Source organism: Dendrobates tinctorius, unplaced genomic scaffold (genome assembly GCF_039654945.1).
Source record: "Dendrobates tinctorius isolate UK_male_01 unplaced genomic scaffold, ASM3965494v1 ptg000241l, whole genome shotgun sequence".
NCBI lineage: Eukaryota > Metazoa > Chordata > Amphibia > Anura > Dendrobatidae > Dendrobates > Dendrobates tinctorius.
Window position 1 is genome coordinate 2,440,178 of NW_027361908.1, and position 25,340 is coordinate 2,465,517.

Below are 25,340 nucleotides of genomic sequence, written 5' to 3' on the forward strand. Positions count from 1 at the left end.
CGATATTGAAAAAATATCGGAAGTCGGTATCGGAATTCCGATACAGCAAGTATCAGCCGATACCCGATACTTGCGGTATCGGAATGCTCAACACTATTATTAACCCTTCAGGTGCTTGTCAGGAATTTTTTGAATGTTTAAAAAAAAAAATGAACATTTAACTTTTTTTCACAAAAAAATTACTTTAGGGCCAATTTTTTTTATTTTATCAAGGGTAACAGGAGAAATTGGACTGCAAAAGATATTGTGCCATTTGTCCTGAGTACGCTGATAGCTGATATGTGGGGGGTAGTGTTGAGCATTCCGATACTGCAAATATCGGGTATCAGCCGAGATTCGCGGTATCGGAATTCCGATACTGAGCTCCGATACTTTTTGCATATCGAATACCGGAATCGGAAGTTCCCATAATGCTATGAGCCAGTTTGATTTGATTCAGCCAATGAGGAATCCTAAGAAGTGTGGGCACATCCTGTTAGGCATGTAGGCATGTTAACTAATGGCATGGCTGTGATTGGCTGCGAGCAGACCACCCAGCTGCTCCTCCCCCAGACACACGCTGAACAGTGATCTATGGAAAGTGAAACTAGTGAGGGAGGAGGAAACGACAAGTTCTCATTTCAATGCCCGAACACATCTCCCCTGGATGTTTATCTTAGAAGCAAGGGATGATATCTTGGAAACCGTGTGGACTGGCCACAGAAGGTAAATTTCTTATTGTCAGCATTCTGCAGCCTAGATATGCACTGAGATTATGTGAAAAGCCCAGACAACCTGTTCTGTTCTGTATTTCCGCCAAGTTGGATCGCCTGCCAGGGCTGGTGGGGTACTCGGTACTGGGCCCGTTGGTTTCAATGGGAGATGTCACGGTAGCTGTGACCCGGTCCGTGGCCCTGGGCATCCATTGTAAAAGGGAAATGTTGAACGTGTGGATGATGATTAAAGTTTATGAGTGAATGATTCGTGACGTCACCTGTGGTGTTCGGCAATGAAGATGTTAAGCCGACGCTGCAGACAGATCCTCTGACAGATGGTGTGGTGCAGCAATGATGTTGTGGCCCTCCACAGGCAGGGCTGTAGTGCCAGGGCAGTGTAGATGGAGAGGTAGTGAAGAAACGTAGATGGTGCAGTGCCAGGCACAGAGATGTAGCAGTGCTGAGTGTGTTGGCGCAGGAATAACTGGAGGACACCAGGGCATGTAGTTCCAAAGCTTTACTCACAGTCAGGCTCGGACTGGCCCACCGAGGAACCGTTGGATCCCTCGGTGGGCCCCGCCCCCGAATGTCACTGTCACTCACTGGTCGCTCGTACCCAGGGGCAGGGCCGGCGTCAGCACCCGGCGCACCCGGGCAAGTGCCGGGGCCTTGGCGAGATGGGAGGGCCCACTCACGCTGTCTGGGATACCCGCCGGCCGCCGCCACGCCCCCCATGTACTGACCCCATCCTGCGCCCTCCGCGAGGGACCCACGCAGTGACGCAGCCCCTTACAGTCAGCAATGATCATCGCTTCCTTCAGCTGTAATCTTGTGTGCGGTGCCAGCACAGGACCTGTGATGAGGTCACAGGAGGGGAGGAGTCGGGTCACATGACCAGGGTGGCTGCAGGACTCTGCTCTGCTGTGCTGGTCGCTTTTCATTATGGTGCTGGTCTGGATGGATGAGGTAATGTTTATGTGTGGGACAGTGGGGTCAGGGAGGGGTTTAACAAGGTGGATGTAGCAGAGCCGTGTGTGTACTTTGTGTGGGGTCAGGGAGGGGTTTAACAAGGTGGATGTAGTAGAGCCGTGTGTGTACTTTGTGTGGGGTCAGGGAGGGGTTTAACAAGGTGGATGTAGTAGAGCCGTGTGTGTACTTTGTGTGGGGTCAGGGAGGGGTTTAACAAGGTTGATGTAGCAGAGCCGTGTGTGTACTTGTGTGGGGTCAGGGAGGGGTTTAACAAGGTGGATGTAGCAGAGCCGTGTGTGTACTTGTGTGGGGTCAGGGAGGGGTTTACCAAGGTGGATGTAGTAGAGCCGTGTGTGTACTTTGTGTGGGGTCAGGGAGGGGTTTAACAAGGTGGATGTAGCAGAGCCGTGTGTGTACTTGTGTGGGGTCAGGGAGGGGTTTAACAAGGTGGATGTAGCAGAGCCGTGTGTGTACTTGTGTGGGGTCAGGGAGGGGTTTACCAAGGTGGATGTAGTAGAGCCGTGTGTGTACTTTGTGTGGGGTCAGGGAGGGGTTTAACAAGGTGGATGTAGCAGAGCCGTGTGTGTACTTGTGTGGGGTCAGGGAGGGGTTTAACAAGGTGGATGTAGCAGAGCCGTGTGTGTACTTGTGTGGGGTCAGGAGGGGTTTTACAAGGTGGATGTAGCAGAGCCGTGTGTGTACTTGTGTGGGGTCAGGGAGGGGTTTAACAAGGTGGATGTAGCAGAGCCGTGTGTGTACTTGTGTGGGGTCAGGGAGGGGTTTAACAAGTTGGATGTAGCAGAGCCGTGTGTGTACTTGTGTGGGGTCAGGAGGGGTTTTACAAGGTGGATGTAGCAGAGCCGTGTGTGTACTTGTGTGGGGTCAGGAGGGATTTTACAAGGTGGATGTAGCAGAGCCGTGTGTGTACTTGTGTGGGGTCAGGAGGGGTTTAACAAGTTGGATGTAGTAGAGCCGTGTGTGTACTTGTGTGGGGTCAGGGAGGGGTTTAACAAGTTGGATGTAGCAGAGCCGTGTGTGTACTTGTGTGGGGTCAGGAGGGGTTTTACAAGGTGGATATAGCAGAGCCGTGTGTGTACTTGTGTGGGGTCAGGAGGGGTTTTACAAGGTGGATGTAGCAGAGCCGTGTGTGTACTTGTGTGGGGTCAGGAGGGGTTTAACAAGGTGGATGTAGCAGAGCCGTGTGTGTACTTGTGTGGGGTCAGGGAGGGGTTTTACAAGGTGGATGTAGCAGAGCCGTGTGTGTACTTGTGTGGGGTCAGGGAGGGGTTTACAAGGTGGATGTAGCAGAGCCATGTGTGTACTTGTGTGGGGTCAGGGAGGGGTTTAACAAGGTGGATGTAGCAGAGCCGTGTGTGTACTTTGTGTGGGGTCAGGAGGGGTTTAACAAGGTGGATGTAGCAGAGCCGTGTGTGTACTTGTGTGGGGTCAGGGAGGGGTTTAACAAGGTGGATGTAGCAGAGCCGTGTGTGTACTTTGTGTGGGGTCAGGAGAGGTTTAACAAGGTGGATGTAGCAGAGCCGTGTGTGTACTTGTGTGGGGTCAGGGAGGGGTTTAACAAGGTGGATGTAGCAGAGCCGTGTGTGTACTTGTGTGGGGTCAGGGAGGGGTTTAACAAGGTGGATGTAGCAGAGCCGTGTGTGTACTTTGTGTGGGGTCAGGAGGGGTTTAACAAGGTGGATGTAGCAGAGCCGTGTGTGTACTTGTGTGGGGTCAGGGAGGGGTTTAACAAGGTGGATGTAGCAGAGCCGTGTGTGTACTTTGTGTGGGGTCAGGAGAGGTTTAACAAGGTGGATGTAGCAGAGCCGTGTGTGTACTTGTGTGGGGTCAGGGAGGGGTTTAACAAGTTGGATGTAGCAGAGCCGTGTGTGTACTTGTTTGGGGTCAGGAGGGGTTTTACAAGGTGGATGTAGCAGAGCCGTGTGTGTACTTGTGTGGGGTCAGGGAGGGGTTTAACAAGGTGGATGTAGCAGAGCCGTGTGTGTACTTGTGTGGGGTCAGGGAGGGGTTTAACAAGTTGGATGTAGCAGAGCCGTGTGTGTACTTGTGTGGGGTCAGGAGGGGTTTTACAAGGTGGATGTAGCAGAGCCGTGTGTGTACTTGTGTGGGGTCAGGAGGGGTTTTACAAGGTGGATGTAGCAGAGCCGTGTGTGTACTTGTGTGGGGTCAGGAGGGGTTTAACAAGTTGGATGTAGCAGAGCCGTGTGTGTACTTGTGTGGGGTCAGGGAGGGGTTTAACAAGTTGGATGTAGCAGAGCCGTGTGTGTACTTGTGTGGGGTCAGGAGGGGTTTTACAAGGTGGATATAGCAGAGCCGTGTGTGTACTTGTGTGGGGTCAGGAGGGGTTTTACAAGGTGGATGTAGCAGAGCCGTGTGTGTACTTGTGTGGGGTCAGGAGGGGTTTAACAAGGTGGATGTAGCAGAGCCGTGTGTGTACTTGTGTGGGGTCAGGGAGGGGTTTTACAAGGTGGATGTAGCAGAGCCGTGTGTGTACTTGTGTGGGGTCAGGAGGGGTTTAACAAGTTGGATGTAGCAGAGCCGTGTGTATACTTGTGTGGGGTCAGGGAGGGGTTTAACAAGTTGGATGTAGCAGAGCCGTGTGTGTACTTGTGTGGGGTCAGGAGGGGTTTTACAAGGTGGATGTAGCAGAGCCGTGTGTGTACTTGTGTGGGGTCAGGAGGGGTTTTACAAGGTGGATGCAGCAGAGCCGTGTGTGTACTTGTGTGGGGTCAGGAGGGGTTTAACAAGGTGGATGTAGCAGAGCCGTGTGTGTACTTGTGTGGGGTCAGGGAGGGGTTTTACAAGGTGGATGTAGCAGAGCCGTGTGTGTACTTGTGTGGGGTCAGGGAGGGGTTTACAAGGTGGATGTAGCAGAGCCGTGTGTGTACTTGGGTGGGGTCAGGAGGGGTTTTACAAGGTGGATGTAGCAGAGCCGTGTGTGTACTTGTGTGGGGTCAGGAGGGGTTTACAAGGTGGATGTAGCAGAGCCGTGTGTGTACTTGTGTGGGGTCAGGGAGGGGTTTAACAAGTTGGATGTAGCAGAGCCGTGTGTGTAATTGTGTGGGGTCAGGAGGGGTTTACAAGGTGGATGTAGCAGAGCCGTGTGTGTACTTGGGTGGGGTCAGGAGGGGTTTTACAAGGTGGATGTAGCAGAGCCGTGTGTGTACTTGTGTGGGGTCAGGAGGGGTTTACAAGGTGGATGTAGCAGAGCCGTGTGTGTACTTGTGTGGGCTCAGGGAGGGGTTTTACAAGGTGGATGTAGCAGAGCCGTGTGTGTACTTGTGTGGGGTCAGGAGGGGTTTTACAAGGTGGATGTAGCAGAGCCGTGTGTGTACTTGTGTGGGGTCAGGGAGGGGTTTACAAGGTGGGTGTAGCAGAGCCGTGTGTGTACTTGTGTGGGGTCAGGGAGGGGTTTAACAAGGTGGATGTAGCAGAGCCGTGTGTGTACTTGTGTGGGGTCAGGGAGGGGTTTAACAAGGTAGATGTAGCAGAGCCGTGTGTGTACTTGTGTGGGGTTAGGGAGGGGTTTAACAAGGTGGATGTAGCAGAGCCGTGTGTGTACTTTGTGTGGGGTCAGGAGGGGTTTAACAAGGTGCATGTAGCAGAGCCGTGTGTGTACTTGTGTGGGGTCAGGGAGGGGTTTAACAAGTTGGATGTAGCAGAGCCGTGTGTGTACTTGTTTGGGGTCAGGAGGGGTTTTACAAGGTGGATGTAGCAGAGCCGTGTGTGTACTTGTGTGCGATCAGGAGGGGTTTACAAGGTGGATGTAGCAGAGCCGTGTGTGTACTTGTGTGGGGTCAGGAGGGGTTTACAAGGTGGATGTAGCAGAGCCGTGTGTGTACTTGGGTGGGGTCAGGAGGGGTTTTACAAGGTGGATGTAGCAGAGCCGTGTGTGTACTTGTGTGGGGTCAGGAGGGGTTTACAAGGTGGATGTAGCAGAGCCGTGTGTGTACTTGTGTGGGGTCAGGGAGGGGTTTAACAAGTTGGATGTAGCAGAGCCGTGTGTGTAATTGTGTGGGGTCAGGAGGGGTTTACAAGGTGGATGTAGCAGAGCCGTGTGTGTACTTGGGTGGGGTCAGGAGGGGTTTTACAAGGTGGATGTAGCAGAGCCGTGTGTGTACTTGTGTGGGGTCAGGAGGGGTTTACAAGGTGGATGTAGCAGAGCCGTGTGTGTACTTGTGTGGGCTCAGGGAGGGGTTTTACAAGGTGGATGTAGCAGAGCCGTGTGTGTACTTGTGTGGGGTCAGGGAGGGGTTTAACAAGTTGGATGTAGCAGAGCCGTGTGTGTACTTGTGTGGGGTCAGGAGGGGTTTTACAAGGTGGATGTAGCAGAGTCGTGTGTGTACTTGTGTGGGGTCAGGGAGGGGTTTAACAAGTTGTATGTAGCAGAGCCGTGTGTGTACTTGTGTGGGGTCAGGAGGGGTTTACAAGGTGGATGTAGCAGAGCCGTGTGTGTACTTGTGTGGGGTCAGGGAGGGGTTTAACAAGTTGGATGTAGCAGAGCCGTGTGTGTAATTGTGTGGGGTCAGGAGGGGTTTACAAGGTGGATGTAGCAGAGCCGTGTGTGTACTTGGGTGGGGTCAGGAGGGGTTTTACAAGGTGGATGTAGCAGAGCCGTGTGTGTACTTGTGTGGGGTCAGGAGGGGTTTACAAGGTGGATGTAGCAGAGCCGTGTGTGTACTTGTGTGGGCTCAGGGAGGGGTTTTACAAGGTGGATGTAGCAGAGCCGTGTGTGTACTTGTGTGGGGTCAGGAGGGGTTTTACAAGGTGGATGTAGCAGAGCCGTGTGTGTACTTGTGTGGGGTCAGGGAGGGGTTTACAAGGTGGGTGTAGCAGAGCCGTGTGTGTACTTGTGTGGGGTCAGGGAGGGGTTTAACAAGGTGGATGTAGCAGAGCCGTGTGTGTACTTGTGTGGGGTCAGGGAGGGGTTTAACAAGGTGGATGTAGCAGAGCCGTGTGTGTACTTGTGTGGGGTCAGGGAGGGGTTTAACAAGGTGGATGTAGCAGAGCCATGTGTGTACTTGTGTGGGGTCAGGAGGGGTTTAACAAGGTGGATGTAGCAGAGCCGTGTGTGTACTTGTGTGGGGTCAGGGAGGGGTTTAACAAGTTGGATGTAGCAGAGCCGTGTGTGTACTTGTTTGGGGTCAGGAGGGGTTTTACAAGGTGGATGTAGCAGAGCCGTGTGTGTACTTGTGTGCGATCAGGAGGGGTTTACAAGGTGGATGTAGCAGAGCCGTGTGTGTACTTGTGTGGGGTCAGGAGGGGTTTACAAGGTGGATGTAGCAGAGCCGTGTGTGTACTTGGGTGGGGTCAGGAGGGGTTTTACAAGGTGGATGTAGCAGAGCCGTGTGTGTACTTGTGTGGGGTCAGGAGGGGTTTACAAGGTGGATGTAGCAGAGCCGTGTGTGTACTTGTGTGGGGTCAGGGAGGGGTTTAACAAGTTGGATGTAGCAGAGCCGTGTGTGTAATTGTGTGGGGTCAGGAGGGGTTTACAAGGTGGATGTAGCAGAGCCGTGTGTGTACTTGGGTGGGGTCAGGAGGGGTTTTACAAGGTGGATGTAGCAGAGCCGTGTGTGTACTTGTGTGGGGTCAGGAGGGGTTTACAAGGTGGATGTAGCAGAGCCGTGTGTGTACTTGTGTGGGCTCAGGGAGGGGTTTTACAAGGTGGATGTAGCAGAGCCGTGTGTGTACTTGTGTGGGGTCAGGGAGGGGTTTAACAAGTTGGATGTAGCAGAGCCGTGTGTGTACTTGTGTGGGGTCAGGAGGGGTTTTACAAGGTGGATGTAGCAGAGTCGTGTGTGTACTTGTGTGGGGTCAGGGAGGGGTTTAACAAGTTGTATGTAGCAGAGCCGTGTGTGTACTTGTGTGGGGTCAGGAGGGGTTTTACAAGGTGGATGTAGCAGAGCCGTGTGTGTACTTGTGTGGGGTCAGGATGGGTTTACAAGGTGGATGTAGCAGACCCGTGTGTGTACTTGGGTGGGGTCAGGAGGGGTTTTACAAGGTGGATGTAGCAGAGCCGTGTGTGTACTTGTGTGGGGTCAGGGAGGGGTTTAACAAGGTGGATGTAGCAGAGCCGTGTGTGTACTTGTGTGGGGTCAGGGAGGGGTTTACAAGGTGGATGTAGCAGAGCCGTGTGTGTACTTGTGTGGGGTCAGGAGGGGTTTACAAGGTGGATGTAGCAGAGCCGTGTGTGTACTTGGGTGGGATCAGGGAGGGGTTTAACAAGGTGGATGTAGCAGAGCCGTGTGTGTTCTTGGGTGGGGTCAGGAGGGGTTTACAAGGTGTACGGAGCAGAGCCGTGTGTGTACGAGGTGTACGGAGCAGAGCCGTGTGTGTACGAGGTGTACGGAGCGAAGCCGTGTGTGTACGAGGTGTATGGAGCAGAGCCGTGTGTGTACGAGATGTACGGAACGGAGCCCTGTGTGTACGGAGCTGAGCCGTGTGTTTATGGAGCGGAGCAGAGCCGGGGGTGTACGGAGTGAAGCTGCGTGTGTACAAGGTGTACGGAGCGGAGCCGTGTGTGTACGAGGCATTCAAAGCGGAGCCGTGTGTGTACGAGGTGCATAGTGGGGAGCATTTATACCTCCCGAGTCCCAACCGTTCCGGATCCAGCGAGACAGTCCCGATTTTGAGAGAGAGACTGCCCCAGCTGGGAGCTTACTTTCCCCGTGGGACACAGGAGTACACAGCAGAGCCCCAAGGAGCAATTTAAAACTTGCACGTAACGTTCTACCGGAAGTGACGTGCTGGAAGCTGACCAGAAATTAGGTCATTTCAGTAGGAGATTGTGACGGAACCATGGAGGCACTTCAGGGAATGCTTCAGATCCATCACCGTGTCCTCCTCTGACAGCGGACAGCGAGATCGCCTTGGAATCGGGGATGTCGGCCATGTGAGCGGCTCATGATATGTCCTGCACCAGGAGGCTCAGGTAGGCACTACAATGGGAGCTGGGCTGCTATAGTATCTTTATAGAATTTTTCTCTGTTTCTTTCTCTCTCTGTTCTTTCTCTCTAATCTTTTCTTTCGCTCTCTGTTCTTTCTTTCTGTCTCTGTTCTTTCTCTCTGTCTGTTCTCTCTTTCTTTCTCTTTCTCAGTTCTTTCTTTCCCCTCTTCCTCTCTGTTCTTTCCCCTCTTTCTTTTTCTCTCTACCTCTCTGTTCTTTCTTTCCCCTCCTTCTTTTTCTCTCTCTCCCTGTTCTTTTTTTCTGTCAACTCTTTTTCTCTCTCCGTTCTTTCTTTCCCCTTTTTTCTCTCCCCCTCTGTTCTTTATTCCCTTCTTTCTTTCTTTCTTTCTTTCTTTCTTTCTTTCTTTCTTTCTTTCTTTCTTTCTCTGTTCTTTCTTTCTTTACCCTCTTTCTTTCTCTTTCTCTGTTCTTTTCTTTCTCTCTCTGTTCTTCATTTTCTTTCTTTCTTTCTTTCTTTCTTTCTTTCTTTCTTTCTCTGTTCGTTCTTTCTATGTTCTTTCTTTCTCTCTCTGTATCTTTCTCTGTTCTTCCTTCCATTTTCTCTTTCTTTCTCTGTTCTTTATTTCCCCTCTCTTCTTTCTTTCTCTCTTCTTTCTTTCTTTCTTTCTTTCTCTCTCTGTTCTTCCTTTCTTTCTCTCTTTTCTTTCTTTCTCTGTTCTTTATTTCCCCTCTTTCTTTCTCTCTGTTCTCTCTCTGTTCTCTCTCTCTCTTCTTTCTTTCAGGCGTACACTACTAATCAGTAGCCTCCATCACATGAACGTGTTTTGCCACAGAGCGAGTGTCCGTGGGGTTCACATGCGTGTCCGTGTGATCCACACAGAGAGAAGTCCGTTTTTGGCCGTCACCACGGATGTCACACGGCATGAGTCGTGGTATGTGTTAAGGGGGGGCCAACTGAGACTTTTTTGCCCGGGGTCCTCAAAAACCTGGAGCCGGCCCTGCCCAGGGGTGGGATTCAGCGGGTTCTCCCCGGTTCGGTGGAACCGGTTGTTAAAAAAGCAGCCAGTTCCCCGAAGCGGGGAGATTCACAGCCGCGATCCGGTACTTTGATGTTCCTGCAGTGCAGCCGGCAAGGAGCAGGAGCAGAGGAGGACTCTTGCTCTGCTTCCTTGTCCCGCCCGCCGCGCCGGATACCGCGCATTGATACGTCGGGTCATTCTCTGCTCTGTCTCTGACTACTGGACAGAGCACAGCACACCCCGGAGGCCCCCGCCCCGCGCACTGATTCCTGCGCGCAGTGCGGCATTGGCGGGTAACTGGAGCTCGCTGGAGGAGTCACCGCCACTGCCCAGACTTGTCAAGTCAATGTGAGCTGAGCCCAGGCAGCGTGACGGACCGGTGATTTGCGCACACCCGGAGGCCGGAGGAGCAGGACGGGCGGTACGGGGCCTGGCCATCCAGGAGGCCTCAACCGCGGCCGCGGGATTACAGTGGCTGTCTTCTTCTTCTTCAGAGTCAGACGCGTCGCAGCCTTTCGCCTGTGTATCTGGTACACAGGCCAACGCCGGGTCAGTGAGTTACTGTCTGTATGTGCTGCGTATTGGGGACCTGTGCTGCCTATTAGGGACCTGTGCTGCCTACTAGGGAACTGTGCCTGCCTATTGGGGACCTGTGCTGCCTACTAGGGACCTGTGCCTGCCTATTGGGGAACAATGCTGCCTATTAGGGACTTGTGCCTGCCTATTGGGGACCTGTGCTGCCTATTGGGGACCTGTGCTGCCTATAGGAACCTGTGCTGTCTATTGGGGACCTGTGCTGCCTATTGGGGACCAATGCTGCCTATAGGGAACAATGCTGCCTATTGGGGACCTGTGCTGCCTATTGGGGACCTGTGCTGCCTATTGGGTACAATGCTACCTATTGGGGACCCGTGCTGCCTGTTGGGACCTGTGCTGCCAATTGGGGACCTGTGCTCCCTATTTGGGACCAATGCTGCCTATTGGGGACCAATGCTGCCTATTGGGAACAATGCTGCCTATTGGGAACAATGCTGCCTATTGGGGACCTGTGCTGCCTATTGGGGACCTGTGCTGCCTATTTGGGACCAATGCTCCCTATTGGGGACCTGTGCTGCCTATTGGGGACTTGTGCTGCCTATTGGGGATGTGTGCTACCTATTGGGGACCTGTGCTGCCTATTGGGGAGTTGTGCTGCCTATTGGGAACCTGTGCTGCCTATAGGGACCAATGCTGCCTATTGGGGACCTGTGCTGCCTATTGGGGACCTGTGCTGCCTTTTGGGGACCTGTGCTGCCTATTGGGGAGTTGTGCTGCCTATTGGGAACCAGTGCTGCCTATAGGGACCAATGCTGCCTATTGGGGACCTGTGCTGCCTATTGGGGCAGCTAATCGCACGGGTACCGGGAGGCTTTCGCCGCTAAGACCGGCAGGCAGCAACGCTGCCTGGCTGGTCCGGGCGAATTTTAGCCCCCCTGCAGATACGAACGCTTCGATTGGCTGGGCTGTGTAGCATCTACCATGGAACTCTTGTTGGGACAAAGTGATCACTATACCCCCTACGTCAATCCTTGGGGGTGTAGATTCCAAAATGGGGTCACCTTTTAACTTCAAAGTAACACAGGTCAGATTTGCAAAAAATGGCCTGGGCATTAAGGTGAAAACAGGCCTGCGGCCCTAAAGGATTAAATGAATCGTAGTGCGGAAAGATCTGCAGCATATGAACAACGGTGCAGCTTTTAGTAGAGTTAGGATGCTGAAATTATGCAGATTTGGCGTGGGATATACGGCAAAAGAACCCATGGTGTAATTCCGCGGTCTCAAAGCCTAAATGTTGAGTTTAACATTACTGTAGGTGGGCCCCTAAAATTAATTCCCTTGGTGGGCCCTAGACACCCCAGTCCGACCCTGCTCACAGTCTGTTGTGCATACAGGTGCTCGCATCCGTGCCGTGTCCTCCGGGTCAGGGGCTCAGTCAACCTCCAAGCTAGATGAAGCACTCCGGTCCAACACTCTGCCAACATGTGCCTTTTCTGAACGTGTCCCTCTATTGCTACACAAACCCTTTAACATAGTCAATATCTTTGTAACTCCGAACGTCTTAAAAATTAAATTAATTCCTGCTATTCCATTTGATTGGACTAAACCTCTATGCCTTTAATGTCTCCTCCACCTCCCCCAATACATTCTACATTATTCTTAGTTGTTTTCCTTCATAGATTAAAAACATATGTGACATGCACAAATGTGAACAAGTCTGTAGGACAGTGTTCACGCCACCCACTGACTGAAACACAACAAGTGCTGGATAACAAATACAGGGTATTTAGTCGATACGTTTTTTGCAAAAAATGTATACCAAGCTGCTCCCCATACTAAGAAGCGCCTGTCTGAATCCTGTCCATTTAGACACTGTTCATATGTTCAGGTTTTAAATACATTAGATAGGGACTGCTCCGTTAAGGGTTACCGTGATGAGGTGGAGCAGCTTGGTATACATTTTTTTGCAAAAAATGTATCGACTAAATATCCCGTATTTGCTATCCAGCACTTGCTGATTATTGTCATATTTTTTACTGCAGAGTATTTTTGCAAATTTGTTATTCTGTGCTTTCTTGTTGTGTTGTTTTCCTTCATGTAGAATTAACCTGCAAGGAAAGAAAGGGTTTATTTTAATTCCGATATTTCTGTCCCATTGACTTGCATTGGTTTCCGGTATCGGAATGGGCGATATCCAATACTTTTTGGGTGTCGGTTCGATGCAATCCGACCCGATATTTTCCGATATCAGAAGGTATCGCTCAACACTAGTGGGGGGGGAACCACTGTTTCGGCGCATGGCAGAGCTCAGAAGGGAAGGAGCGCCGTTTGACTTTTTCAATGTAAAATTGGCTGGAATTCAGATTGGACGCCATGTCACGTTTGGAGAGCTCCTGATGTGCCTAAACAGTGGAAATCCCCCACAAGTGACCCCATTTTGGAAACTAGACCCCCGAAGGAACTTATCTAGATATTTGGTGAGAACTTTGAACACACAAGGGCTTCACAGAAGTTTATAACGTACAGCCGTACAAATAAAAAAATCATATTTTTTCCACAAAAATGATCTTCTCACCCCCAATTTTTATTTTCCCAAGGCTAACAGGACCCTAAAAGTTATTGTGCAATTTGTCCCAAGTACGCTGATACCCCATATGTTGGTGTAAACGGCTATTCGGCGTATGGCAGAGCTCGGAAGGGAAGCAGCGCCATTTGACTTTTTGGCTGGGATTGAGATCGAACGCCATGTTGCGTTCTGAGAGCACCTGATGTGCCCAAACAGTGGAAACCCCCCAATTCTAACTCCAACCCTAACCCCAATACACCCCTAACCCTAATCTCAGCCCTAACCCTAACCCTAGCCCTAGCCTTAACCCTAGCCCTTAGCCTAATCCTAATCCTAACCCTAATGGGAAAATGGAAATAAATACATTTTTTTTATTTTATTATTTTTCCCTAACTAAGGGGGTGAAAAAGGGGGGGTTGATTTACTATTTATGGCGGTTTTTATGTTTGGCAGCTGTCAGATGCTAAAAGATGCTTTTTATTGTAAAAATAGTTTTTGCATCACCACATTTTGAGAGCTATAATTTTTCCATATTTTGACCCACTGAGTCATGTGAGGTCTTATTTTTTGCGGGACGAGTTGACGTTTTTATTGGTACCATTTTCGGGCACGTGACATTTTTTATTCCGATTTTTGGGATGCAGAATGAACAAAAGCCAGCATTTCATGAGTTTCTTTTGGGAGGTGCGTTTACACCGTTCCACGTGCGGTAAAATTGATAAAGCGGTTTTATTCTTCAGGTCAGTACGATTACAGCGGTACCTCATTTATGTCTTTTTTTATGTTTTGGCGCTTTTATGCAATGAAAACAATTTTATATAAAAAATAATTAATTTTGCATCGCTTTATTCTGCGAGCTATAACTTTTTTATTTTTTTGCTGATGATGCTGTATGGTGGCTCGTTTTTTGCGGGACAATATTACGTTTTCAGCGGTACCATGGTTATTTATATCTGTCTTTTTGATCGTGCGTTATTGCACTTTTTGTTTGGCGGTATGATAATAAAGCATTATTTTTTGCTTTGTTTTTTATTTTTATTTTTTAAGGGGTTCGTTAAAGGGGTTAACTAATGGGAGAGTTTTATAGGGTGGGTCGTTAAGGACGCGGCAATACTAAATATGTGTACTTTTATTGTTTTTTTTTATTTCCAAAAAATGAATTTATTAGGGAATTTTTTTTAAAAATTTATTTAGCGTTTTTTTATAAATTATTTTTACACTTTTTTTTAAACTTTATTACACTGTCCCAGGGGGGACATCACTGTCATGTGTGAGATCGCTGATCTGACACATCACAGATCGCTGTGACAGATCAGCGATCTGACACAGGCGCTGCACAGGCTTCCTCATGCCTGCGCTCTACAGGCAGTGAGGAAGCCGGCTCCCTGCAGGTCCCCGAAGGTCCCCACCGCCATATTGGATCCGGGGACCTGCAGGGAAGGAGGCCCCCGCAGCAGCGCTGCACATCGCGCTGCTGCGGGGGTCTTACGGAAGCACGGAGGGAGCCCCCTCCCTGCCGATGCTTCCCTAAACCTCCAGTACACTGCGATTGTGTTTTATCGCAGTGTGCCAAGGGTTAACATGCCGAGGATGGTCCGTGACCACCCTTGACACATAGTGTCGGGTGTCAGCTGTGATAATCAGCTGACGCCTGGCCGCGATCAGCGGCGCTCCCCCCGTGAGCGCCGCTGATCGCTATGACGTACTATCCCGTTCTTGGGAAATAAGTCCCAGGGCACATGGACAGGATAGTACATCATATGTCAGAAAGGGGTTAAAATTATCACATCTTTGGTTTGGGAAGCTGAATTCAAATTCCCTTGCCACACCCAGGCGTGATTACTGCCATACCTGTTCTCAATGAAGAAATCTCTTAAATAGGACCTGATTGACAAAGTGAAGTAGACCAAAAGATCCTCAAAAGCTAGACATCATGCGGCCATCCAAAGAAATTGTAGTACAAATGAGAAATAAAGTAATTGAAATCTATAATTCTGGAAAAGGTTATGAAGGTTTTGTGCTTGATAGACTTTGTTAGAAGGACTTGCAGCCTAGTGGGAAAACCTGGTGATCCCCACTAGGTCCATTGCATCAGGAAGATCTAAAGTAGTAGATCCCCAAGAACGGATGTACCACCCTTGTAAGAAGGACACAAGTTTAATCCCTGAGAGACTTTTCCGTTATTCAAATTGTAGTATAAAATCTATTATATGTTTACTGTTGTATGGTTTACTGCTGGTTACACTGTTTCGTATCATTAATTGTTTCCTGACCACTGTACCTTTCAGCCATACTGGGAAGAAATAAATAGATCAATGTCTGTTCCTGCCTCTTGCCTTCTGTGCCTTGAACTCGATTACCTGTTTCTATACTCAACTAATCCTTGCCCCATTTCCCACCAGTCCTGTGACAACTCTCCGCCAATGCTCCAGGCTCAGTGTTTTATCTGCAGAGGTGAAGTCACTTTGACAGCTCACATCACTGCTGTAGCCAATTAGTTGAGCTCAGCTGATGTAGACAGCACTTGCCGGTTCTTGTAGGCGGCAGCAATTGACTGCACCAACGATGTGAGCCGTTGATGTTATTTCACCATTGAAGCCAAATCACTGACACTGGAGCAACAGCAGGTGAGCTGGCACTGGAGCAGGGTGATATGAATACTTTCTGATTTTGATATTAGCAGGAAACATTTGGGGTCTACTTTTCTAAAGTGGAAAACCCATTAAATCAATTTCAACTAGGGCACGGTGGTTTTACAAAAAATGAAATCTCATTTTTTTCACACCTAAAGTGGTGCTCTGAAACTAATATTTATTTTCATCTTAAATGTTTTTCTATTTACCATATTTTTCAGACTATAAGACGCACCGGACCACAAGATGCACCCCAAATTTTCAGAAGGAAAATAGGGGAAAAAAAATTGTCAAATGTGCGTCCGTCTTACAGTCCAAATTCAGCTTACCGGGGGGGATCAGCACAGGTGGAGGAGTGGTCACAGGAGAACGTGGTCACAGGGATTGTTCGGTGGTCCAAGCTGGTGCGGTGGCTTCCGGTAATCCCATCCCAGGCTGGTGCAGCGGTTGTGCTCTGGGGTTCCCTGTGGTTCCGCCGGTATTTTGCGACAAGTTTGGCAGTGGTGCGGCCGGGCTCTGTTGGCATTTTGCGACAGGTGGATAGTGATGCTCTGTGGTGCGGCGGTGTTCTGCTGGCATTTGGCGACAGGTGTGACGGTGATGCTCTGTGGTGCGGCAGGGCTCCGCTGGCATTTTGTGAAAGCCCGGAGGCCCCCGCAGTTCCATTGCTGCAATGTGGTGGCCTCCGGGAAAATGGCCACAGGGGACGGCGTATGCCCAGATTGAGATCTCGGCAACAAGATCTCAGAATGAAATCTAGTCTCCCGAGAAATCTGAGCATGCGCTGCCCCTCCGGTGGCCATTTTCTTGGAGGCCTCCGCATGACAGCAATCGATCTGCGGGGGCCTAGAGGCTTTCAGAAAATGCCAGCGGAGCCCCCCGCACCACAGAGCACCACCACTGCATCACAGAGTGCCACCGCCGCACCACAGAGTACCACTGTCGCAGCACAGAGCACGACCGCCGCACCCTCCTGGGAAGAGAGGCTGCATTGCCCTGCAGCATAGGACCGGGACCACTGCCACAGTATTTTGCAAGTGTATTCTGACTATAAGGCGCATCCCCATTTTCACCAAAAAATTTTTTGGGAAAAAAATGCATCTTAAAGTCCAAAAAATACAGTATTATATTAATGTAATCGTTTTTCTAATATGGTTTAATTAAAAAAGTCCTTACTTTATCCTCTCTAATCGTTTTTTTATTTATTTTTTTTCACCTATTTCTGTATTGATGACTCTTTATTTGAAAATCCCCAGTGTATGCTTGGATACTCAAATAAAACATCATCAGGGTCAGAGGCCGCGTTCACTGCTACAGCATGAAATGAAGAATAATCAGTGACGTATGTTTCAGGGGCAGGGCTAGTCCCTGCTCTATTGAGCATGCATCGGTTTTCACTTCTGACATATGCTCAGTATGAGCTCTCTTCTTACTGTGCATTATTCTTCTCAGTGCATAATGACAGTGCACTCCCTTGCCAGATCTAATGAGAAGTGACTAGGCCGCAAGAGGGCACACTGCCAGTGTGCATTGTAATGAGAGAACACAGCGAGCAGAGACTAACCTCATCCCCGAAATTAATGTCTCTTTTGGCAGTGGGGTTGGTGTCACGATTCCTCTGCTCACTGAGTGACTGCTATGCTGTTGCTGTTCTATGGAAGCTGTCTTGCTGAGTTGTCTGTCTTGATTGACTGCTTAGCTGTTCAATCCTGTGATGGGCTTGCTGTGTGGTCAGTGCTTTTATTGACAGCACAGCTATACAATCTGTGACTGCATAGTGTGGGACTTTCTCCAGGTGTTCGGTGTCCTGTGATTGCCCAGCTCCAGTACTTAACTGAGCTGTCTGCCCCTGATTCCTCCCAGACGTAGTTTGTGCTTCTTTGTGAGTGTTAGCCTGATTCTGTTGCTCTGACTTCTGATCTTCCACTGCCTGACCCTTTGAACTGTGTTCTGACTACCCCTTTGTCTTGTCCTTTGGCTTTTGATCCCCTGTCTTTTGTTATTGACCCTGGACTGTGACCTGACTTACACCTTCATCTTTTCCCTTGGCTATCTACGTACTCTCTTGGTACTGACACTGGAAAGTCTGACTCATCTGCCTCATGGTCTGTCCGTGAATAGTGACTAGTGTCACATTACATCTGGCCATATGCTTTTTTTTTCCTGAACAATGGATTCAGTTTGTGCACTCTGTGATTAGGTGATGAATCTGACCCAGATGGTTTAGTATCTGGCCAGGGGTCACCAGAGGCTAGAATCATCACAGTCTCAGCTGCAGGGTCAGTTTAGTACTCTGAGTGGTTCCCAAAGCTCTCCGCTATCGACAGTAATTAGGTCTCCTGGAACCGCTGACGTACAGTTGACTGCCCCCGAACCAGTTGTGGCACTTCCTGACAGATTTTAGGGGCAGAGGGATCAATTTAAGGTATTTAGAGAGAGCTGTAAATATTTTTTTTAGTCTACAACCCCAGTCTTCTGGGGATGAGTCCCAGCGGGTGGGTATTATTATGTCCCTGTTGCATGAAGGTCTTTAGACTTGGGCATTCTCTTTGTCCCACTAGCGCCAGAATGCTCATCTGTTGATGCCATTTTTGTTTGGAATTTTTTTTCACCACTTAGATAAAAAAAACCTTGAAATATTTGGTGTCTATGAACTAATAATGACAGAAGAGGTGGAAAAACCACTAATGTGCGACTATAGATCCAGCAAAAAATGGAATATCTTTATTAAGACAAGTATACAGTACAGGACAAAGACAGTGTGGAATGGTGCATAAAAAACAACCCACGCAGTGTGAACTGCATGACAGACCCACCACAGGAATTCATCATATTATATTCAAATCAGTACAAACATGTACATAGGAAATACATCTATAGACACCTAAATACCCCATACATCATATGAATCCCAATAGGTTATATCTATCCATAGTCAAACCATCCTCAACAGCATGTCACAGCATCAGTATGAGCCCATAAATCACTATAGCACAAACAACAATTAAGTGCTATACAAGAGAAGGTTAGAGTATATATGGGGTATAGGTACCTACACAATCCCACCATACCGAGATATATAGTATAACTCTGGCCATGGTCCCACTCCAAGTCTTACTTTGCTCAATTCCCACTCATTCAAAAACCATAGCAGCTTGAATCTCACCAAATTAAACCGGTAGGATTTATCCTGCCCCAGGATTCCCCCACCTACCCGTTTAATTTGGTGAGATTCAAGCTGCTATGGTTTTTGAATGAGTGGGAATTGAGCAAAGTAAGACTTGGAGTGGGACCATGGCCAGAGTTATACTATATATCTCGGTATGGTGGGATTGTGTAGGTACCTATACCCCATATATACTCTAACCTTCTCTTGTATAGCACTTAATTGTTGTTTGTGCTATAGTGATTTATGGGCTCATACTGATGCTGTGACATGCTGTTGAGGATGGTTTGACTATGGATAGATATAACCTATTGGGATTCATATGATGTATGGGGTATTTAGGTGTCTATAGATGTATTTCCTATGTACATGTTTGTACTGATTTGAATATAATATGATGAATTCCTGTGGCGGGTCTGTCATGCAGTTCACACTGCGTGGGTTGTTTTTTATGCACCATTCCACACTGTCTTTGTCCTGTACTGTATACTTGTCTTAATAAAGATATTCCATTTTTTACTGGATCTATAGTCGCACATTAGTGATTTTTCCACCTCTTATATTGCTTTGGCGATGGATCTGTATTTAGGTCCTATTTAACAAACAGAGACACCCAGGTGTGATATATATTATGCCAGGAGTATGTTCTCTTAGTTTGTTTTTTGTTTATGAGTATTTCTCTTGAACTCATAATGACCTAGAGAATCATAATAGCTGGTCAGTTTTAGCATTTAGTGAATTTAGTAAAAAAAAAAAGCCAAACAAAAACCAAGTGTGGGATTGCACTTTTTTTTCAATTTCACCGCACTTGGATGTTTTTCCCATTTTCTAGTAAAGGACATGGTAAAACCAATGGTGTCATTCAAAAGTACAACTCGTTCCGCAAAGAACAAGCCCTCACACGGCCATATTGACGGAAAAAAAGTTAAGGCTCTGAGAAGAAGGGGAGCAAAAAGCGAAAACGCAAAACCAAAAATACCTCCTGTTATGAAGGGGTTAAAGTATTAAAATATAACAAAAACTACATAAATCAGCCTTTCAGCATTATCAGCATTATTGTATCGACCTGTAGAATATAGTTAACATGGCAATTAACTAACAGAATTGCAGCTTATTTTCTGATCATTCCACCTCCCAAAGACAAAGAAGTTGAAAAAAGTGATTAGAATAAATAGTCATAAAATGTTAAAAAAAACAACTGTACATAAATTTGATATTACCATAATGGGGTTAGCTTATAGAATAAAGTTAATATTATATTTGTACAACTTGTGAAAGCATAACATTTCAAATGTCAAATGTCAAAAAACAACAGTAGTAAGTAAGTAAGCAATAAGTCATATGCACCCCAAAATGGTACTACTGACAAGTACAACTCATCCCACAAGAAGAAAATTCTCATACAGCTACACTGAGGAAAAAAATATTATTATGGTTTTTAGTATGAGACAATAAAAAGATCCTTCATGGTAAAGGCCCAAAATGAGCCAGTCCTTAAGAGGTTGAAGGTTAACAGAGAGCTTAACTATTAATCTGGTAACATTGTGCACCCTTTCTATTCTTTAGTTATGAGCGTAGAAATAAATTACTCAAAAGTTTTAAAGAAAAAGGTAATTGATAGAAAAACTATTCTTAAATAGAATAATAGAAAATTAGGAAATAGAGAATCAGGAATGTTTTGATCGTTCAATTCTGCTCATTGTTCTTGTCACAACTTGAGAACTTCCTAGTAGTTAGTGTTACAATGAAGAAGAAGAATTTCCAGCTTAGAAGATGGAAGCTCCAACATAAGAACCGCTCAACCGAGCAGATGACTGGAACAATTGCGGTTTCTGTTAGTGTTCAGGAATAGATTTTCAAAGATTAAAATGGGACCACTACAAACAAGTTTACTTAAGAAATAATAATATATATGCTCTGGGTGCCTAACAGTAGGAAGTGCAAAATATTTATTTTTTAAATATATTTATCTATCTAAATGTTTAATTATCTAAGTACAGTGCTTACTTCATTTCCATAAAAATCGATGAGTTTCCCAGTACTAAAGGATATGATAACGCTTATAGGGGAACTAGTCAACTGCCTCACACTGGAGGCTGATGATTTAGTAATATTTCTGGACATCTGCATGAGTCATATTATTTCTGTATAAATTGTATAATGACAACTTATTTTGCAGATAGCCAAGTGGGTTGTCACATTCTGTTAGAAGGGTACTCAAAAAGTAAGTGGTATATCCTTTAAGAATAAGACCCTAATGATCAGTAATATTCTGCTGTGGAACAGGGCAATTAGCATTCATCTCACCTTTAACACCACCACATGATAAATTAAGTTTTACAAGCCTCCTAGTAAAATCAATTGGTTGACTGTATAATGATACACCGCTACCTATTAATTAAAGTAATAGTATTTGAACATGGGTGATGTAAAGCAAACAATATTTTTAATAGTTGTCACATTGCAAAAATTAGAGTGCTGATTCAATCTATCGGTTGAGCTTTATTTCTAGACATTCAAAATACTAATTGTAGTTCTTTCTTGAGAGAAAGAAAAATTGACAATAATTAAAGACGTCCACTACTCTGACAACTCCTTCTGTATCCCTATTTTTCCTCCTTTTAAAATAATATCACTTATACTCTCTTGTAGTACTGGCACCGCTCCAGCGGTGTCAGCACTGGCTCTCCTGGGCATTGAGTGACATTTCACATGATCCCTGCAACCAATCAGAGCTGGCTTCACTCACCCCTCCTTCGGACAAATCAAGACATCCGGAAAAAGTGAGAGAACAGTCGAAGTTCTCACTTCCTCTAAATGTCAATTACGTCCATAAGCGAGGAGATTGAATCCAGCCCTGATTGACCACAGGGACCACGTGACATAAAGTGGCTTTGAGGGGTCTATATGACAGAAAATATCCAAAAGTGGTACCATTCTAAAAATTTCCCCCCTCAAGGTGCTCAAAACCACATTGAAGAAGTTTATTAACCCTTCAGGTGCTTCACAGGAATGAAAAAAATGAACATTTAATTTTTTCACAAAAATTTTACTTTAGATCCAAATATTTTTATTATCACACGGGTAACAAGAAAAAAATGGACCACAAAATTTGTTGTGCAATTTCTCTTGAGCATGCTGATTTCGCAAAGATACCGTCAGTGTTCGAAGGTAGATGGTGTTCAGGACAATGGCACTAGGGAAAAAACACTGGATATTAGTTCAGGCAAGACAAGGCAAGACAGAATAAGCAAGCACTGATCAGGGACTTGAGAACATCAACTAAGAGCAAAACACAAAGTTGCCCAGGTACCTCCCAAAGAAAGTGAGGACTTTAAGTATGCACAGACCATCACTTGACAGACAGCCCTAATAGAAAACAGGTCTCCTGTCAAGGGGATGCAGGTTCCTATCAGGGAGCGGAGCTGCCGACCGTATGGAGCCTCAGACAGGGTGAGTGAGGTGCATAGCGCCACGTGGAAGCTCCGGACCCCTTGTCCATGAGAGACCGGGCCCGCGGCTGAGGCTATGATATTGCTGAAACAATTAGCAGACGCCATGTTGCGCTTGGAGAGCCCCTGATCTGCCTAAATAGTAAAAATCCCCAACAAGTGACACCATTTTGGAAACTAGATCCCTCAGGGAACTCATCTAGATGTATGGTGAGCACATTGAACCTCCAGAAGTTGAGCCGTGATAGGGTAACAGGAGAAATTGCACCATGCAATTTGTAGCGCAATGCCTCCTGAATACGCCAATACCCCATATGAGGGAGAAAACTACTGTTTGTGCGCACAGCAGGGCTTGGAATGGAAGGAGTATCATTTGACTTTTTGTATGCAAAATTTGCTGGAATCATTAGCAGACACCATGTCCCGTTTGGAGAGCCTCTTACATGCCTAAACAGTGGAAACCCCCCACAAGAGACCCCATTTTGGAGATAAGACCCCTCAAGTAATGTATTTAGATGTGTGGTGAGCACCTTGAACCCCAAGATGCTTCACAGAAGTTTATTTAAGTTGACCCATGAAAATAAAAAAAACATTTTCCCCACAAACATGTTATTTAACCCTAAATTTTTGTATTTTCATAAGGGTAACAGAAAAAATTCCACCATACAATTTGTTGTGCAATTTCTCCTGTGTACATACCTCATATGTGGGAGAAAACTGTTTTGGCACACAGCAGGGCTTGGAAGGGAAGGAGCATCAATTGACTTTTTGATTGTAACATTTTCTTGAATTATTAGCGGATGCCATGTCCAATTTGGAGAGTTCTTTATGTGCTTAAACAGTGGAAACTCCCCACAAGTGACTCTATTTTGAAAACTAGATCCCTCAAATAATGTTTTTAGATGTGTGATGAGCACCTTGAAGCACCAGATGCTTAACAGAAGTTTATAACGTTGAGCCTTGAAAATAAAAAAAACACATTTTCCATCACAAAAATGTTTTTTAGCCCCAAATTTTGTATTTTCATAGCTGAACAGTACTGCGTAGCAATATAGAGAAATTAAGGAGGGAAGACTATTATCATCCTGGAGGACACATTTTTCCTAGAATAGTTTGCATACTCCATATACAGAGACCTTAAGTGCTAGAAGCGCAGAATCCCTCCCTCAAGTGAACCCATTTTGGAAATGATACTCCTTTGGGAATTTTTCTACAGGTGTAGTGGTGATTTTGATTCCATGGGTGTTTTCCAGAAACAAGCATCAATGAATGTTGCCTAGTGAAAATTTTAAACTGCCGTTGTAGTGAACAGTGCGCTGTAGTGACCAGTACATTGTAGTGACCAAGATCTTATAGTGACCAGTATGTTATGCTCAGCTCATGCTTCTGGAGACATGCATCTGTAAGTTAGGCAGTCTCTCATCGCTTCAGAAATGCCAAACATGTGGATGCTACAGTATATAAGATTTAGGTACACTGTGGGACTCAGAAGGGAGGGGGCTTTTAGATTTGGGAGTGCAGAATTTGATGAATTTCTTTTGAGGGGCGAGGACACATTTTGCTTTTCCAGAGCCTATGTGCTGCCATTAACGTGGAAGTCCCTATATTTCTGTTAACAGATGACGAACCTGAGAGGGGACATGCTTTTTTGTGGATTGAGGTGAAGCTTTTGTTAGGAATATTTTACATAACGTTTGAGATCACATTTATCCAACCCTCTATGCTGTGCTCTTACATCAGGGTTTCCATCTAAATCTCTGAGTGACGAGATTCAGATGAAACCCCTGAGGGATCCATTCACTATGACGAGGCTGCAGAGTTACTCTGGACTCCATCTGTCCTCTGTTCCACAGTGTCCTTTTTTCAGAAGTGCACAAAACTGTGTGCAATCCTAAAAAGATGGATACTGCCGGATCACAGGTCCTATGGCGTCCACAATTCCTCCATCTGCCTCATTATAGGGAATCTCCTGATGGGGGTTTTGTTTGAATCACATATTTCAGACATTTACACGGAAACCCTGCTTGTAAGCGTGCAGGATAAATATGCGCCGAGCCTTACTGCAATCTTTAGGAAGCAGAATGAACAAATCAACAGTAGGTGAAGAATTGGTTTTATTTCATTTTTATGCCATTCCTCATGTGGTGTAAGTGATATGGCAACTTTATTCTTCTGGTCATTGTGATTAAAGCAATACCAGATTTCTATTTTTTTATGTTGAGCTGCTGTCACACTCTAAAAAATGCTTTTTATTGCAAAACTACTTTTTGCATCACCATATTTTGAGAGCTATAATTTTTCCACAGAGTCATGTAAGGGCTTGTTTTATTTGTGGAACAAGTTGATGTTTTTATTGGTACCATTTTCAGACTCATGACTTTTTTTATTGCTTTCTATTCCAAATTTTTGGGAGGCAGAATGAACAAAACACAGCAATTCCGGAATTTTTTTATGTCGTTCCGCATGTGGTAAAATTGATAAGGCAGTTTTATTCTTTGTGTCAGTGATTCTTCATTTATTTTTTTTTTTAATGTTTGGATCTTTTAAACAATAAAAACTATTTTATAGAAAAAAAAAATTATTTTTACATTGCTTTATTCTGAGAGCTATAACTTTTTTATTTTTCTGCTGATAGAGCTGTATGACCGCTTGTTTTTTGCCGGACACAATGACATTTTCAGCATTACCATGTGTGAGGTGGCGCTGTCAAGTAGTTAGTGGATTCTCGCTAGACAGCGAACAAATCACATCCGGCACAGGTTTTCCATCAAATCATAACAGTCCCTTCGGTTTATTCATCATCATAAACCATCACAGCAACAGAAAGTTCACTTAACAGCATAATCAGCATTGCGTCCATTACAGAGTTTCTCTCTGTTAGCAATGTCCTTTAGTCATATAAGCTATGCAGTGTTCAATGTGCAGGCTTCCTAGCCCCACGTTATCTCCGGGTAACCTCACGGTTCCTTTATCATGCAGCCGACATTCATTCCCTCCAGGGAACTAACAGGTGCTGGCAGCCATTACACATAGCCACTCCACACGTGCTGTCAGGCAGGAAGCTCCATCTCAGTGGGACCTTCCACACTGGACCAATCAGGTCCCAGCATTCACCCCTTGTGACTCACCCTGGCCACATTATATCGTTCACAGCCACGCCCACTGGGTCTCATGACTATGACCTCATCACAGGTCCTTCACACACTCACATAGTCTTTTACAATAGGGTTCTTAAACTCACCCCCAGGGTGGGTTTGGAGGTAACTAGTTCCTGACACATTGAACCAGCACCTCACAGTATCACTGCTGATTAACAAACACATAAATCTCCATCTCAAGGCCACCCACCTTGAGATACATAACGGTCATTCCGTATTT

At 46.5% G+C, this 25,340-nt stretch overlaps 1 protein-coding gene across 1 annotated transcript in view; it reads left to right on the top strand.

The window, feature by feature from the left end:
- The first annotated feature begins 667 nt into the window (after window positions 1-667).
- Window positions 668-25,340, top strand: part of GFRA3 (GDNF family receptor alpha 3) — a 199,240-nt gene continuing 174,567 nt past the window's right edge. Inside the window, exon 1 of the mRNA XM_073556911.1 lies at window positions 668-705. Coding sequence (XP_073413012.1) covers window positions 669-705 — 37 coding nt within the window. The 5' untranslated portion in view covers window position 668. The remainder of the gene's footprint in view (window positions 706-25,340) is intronic.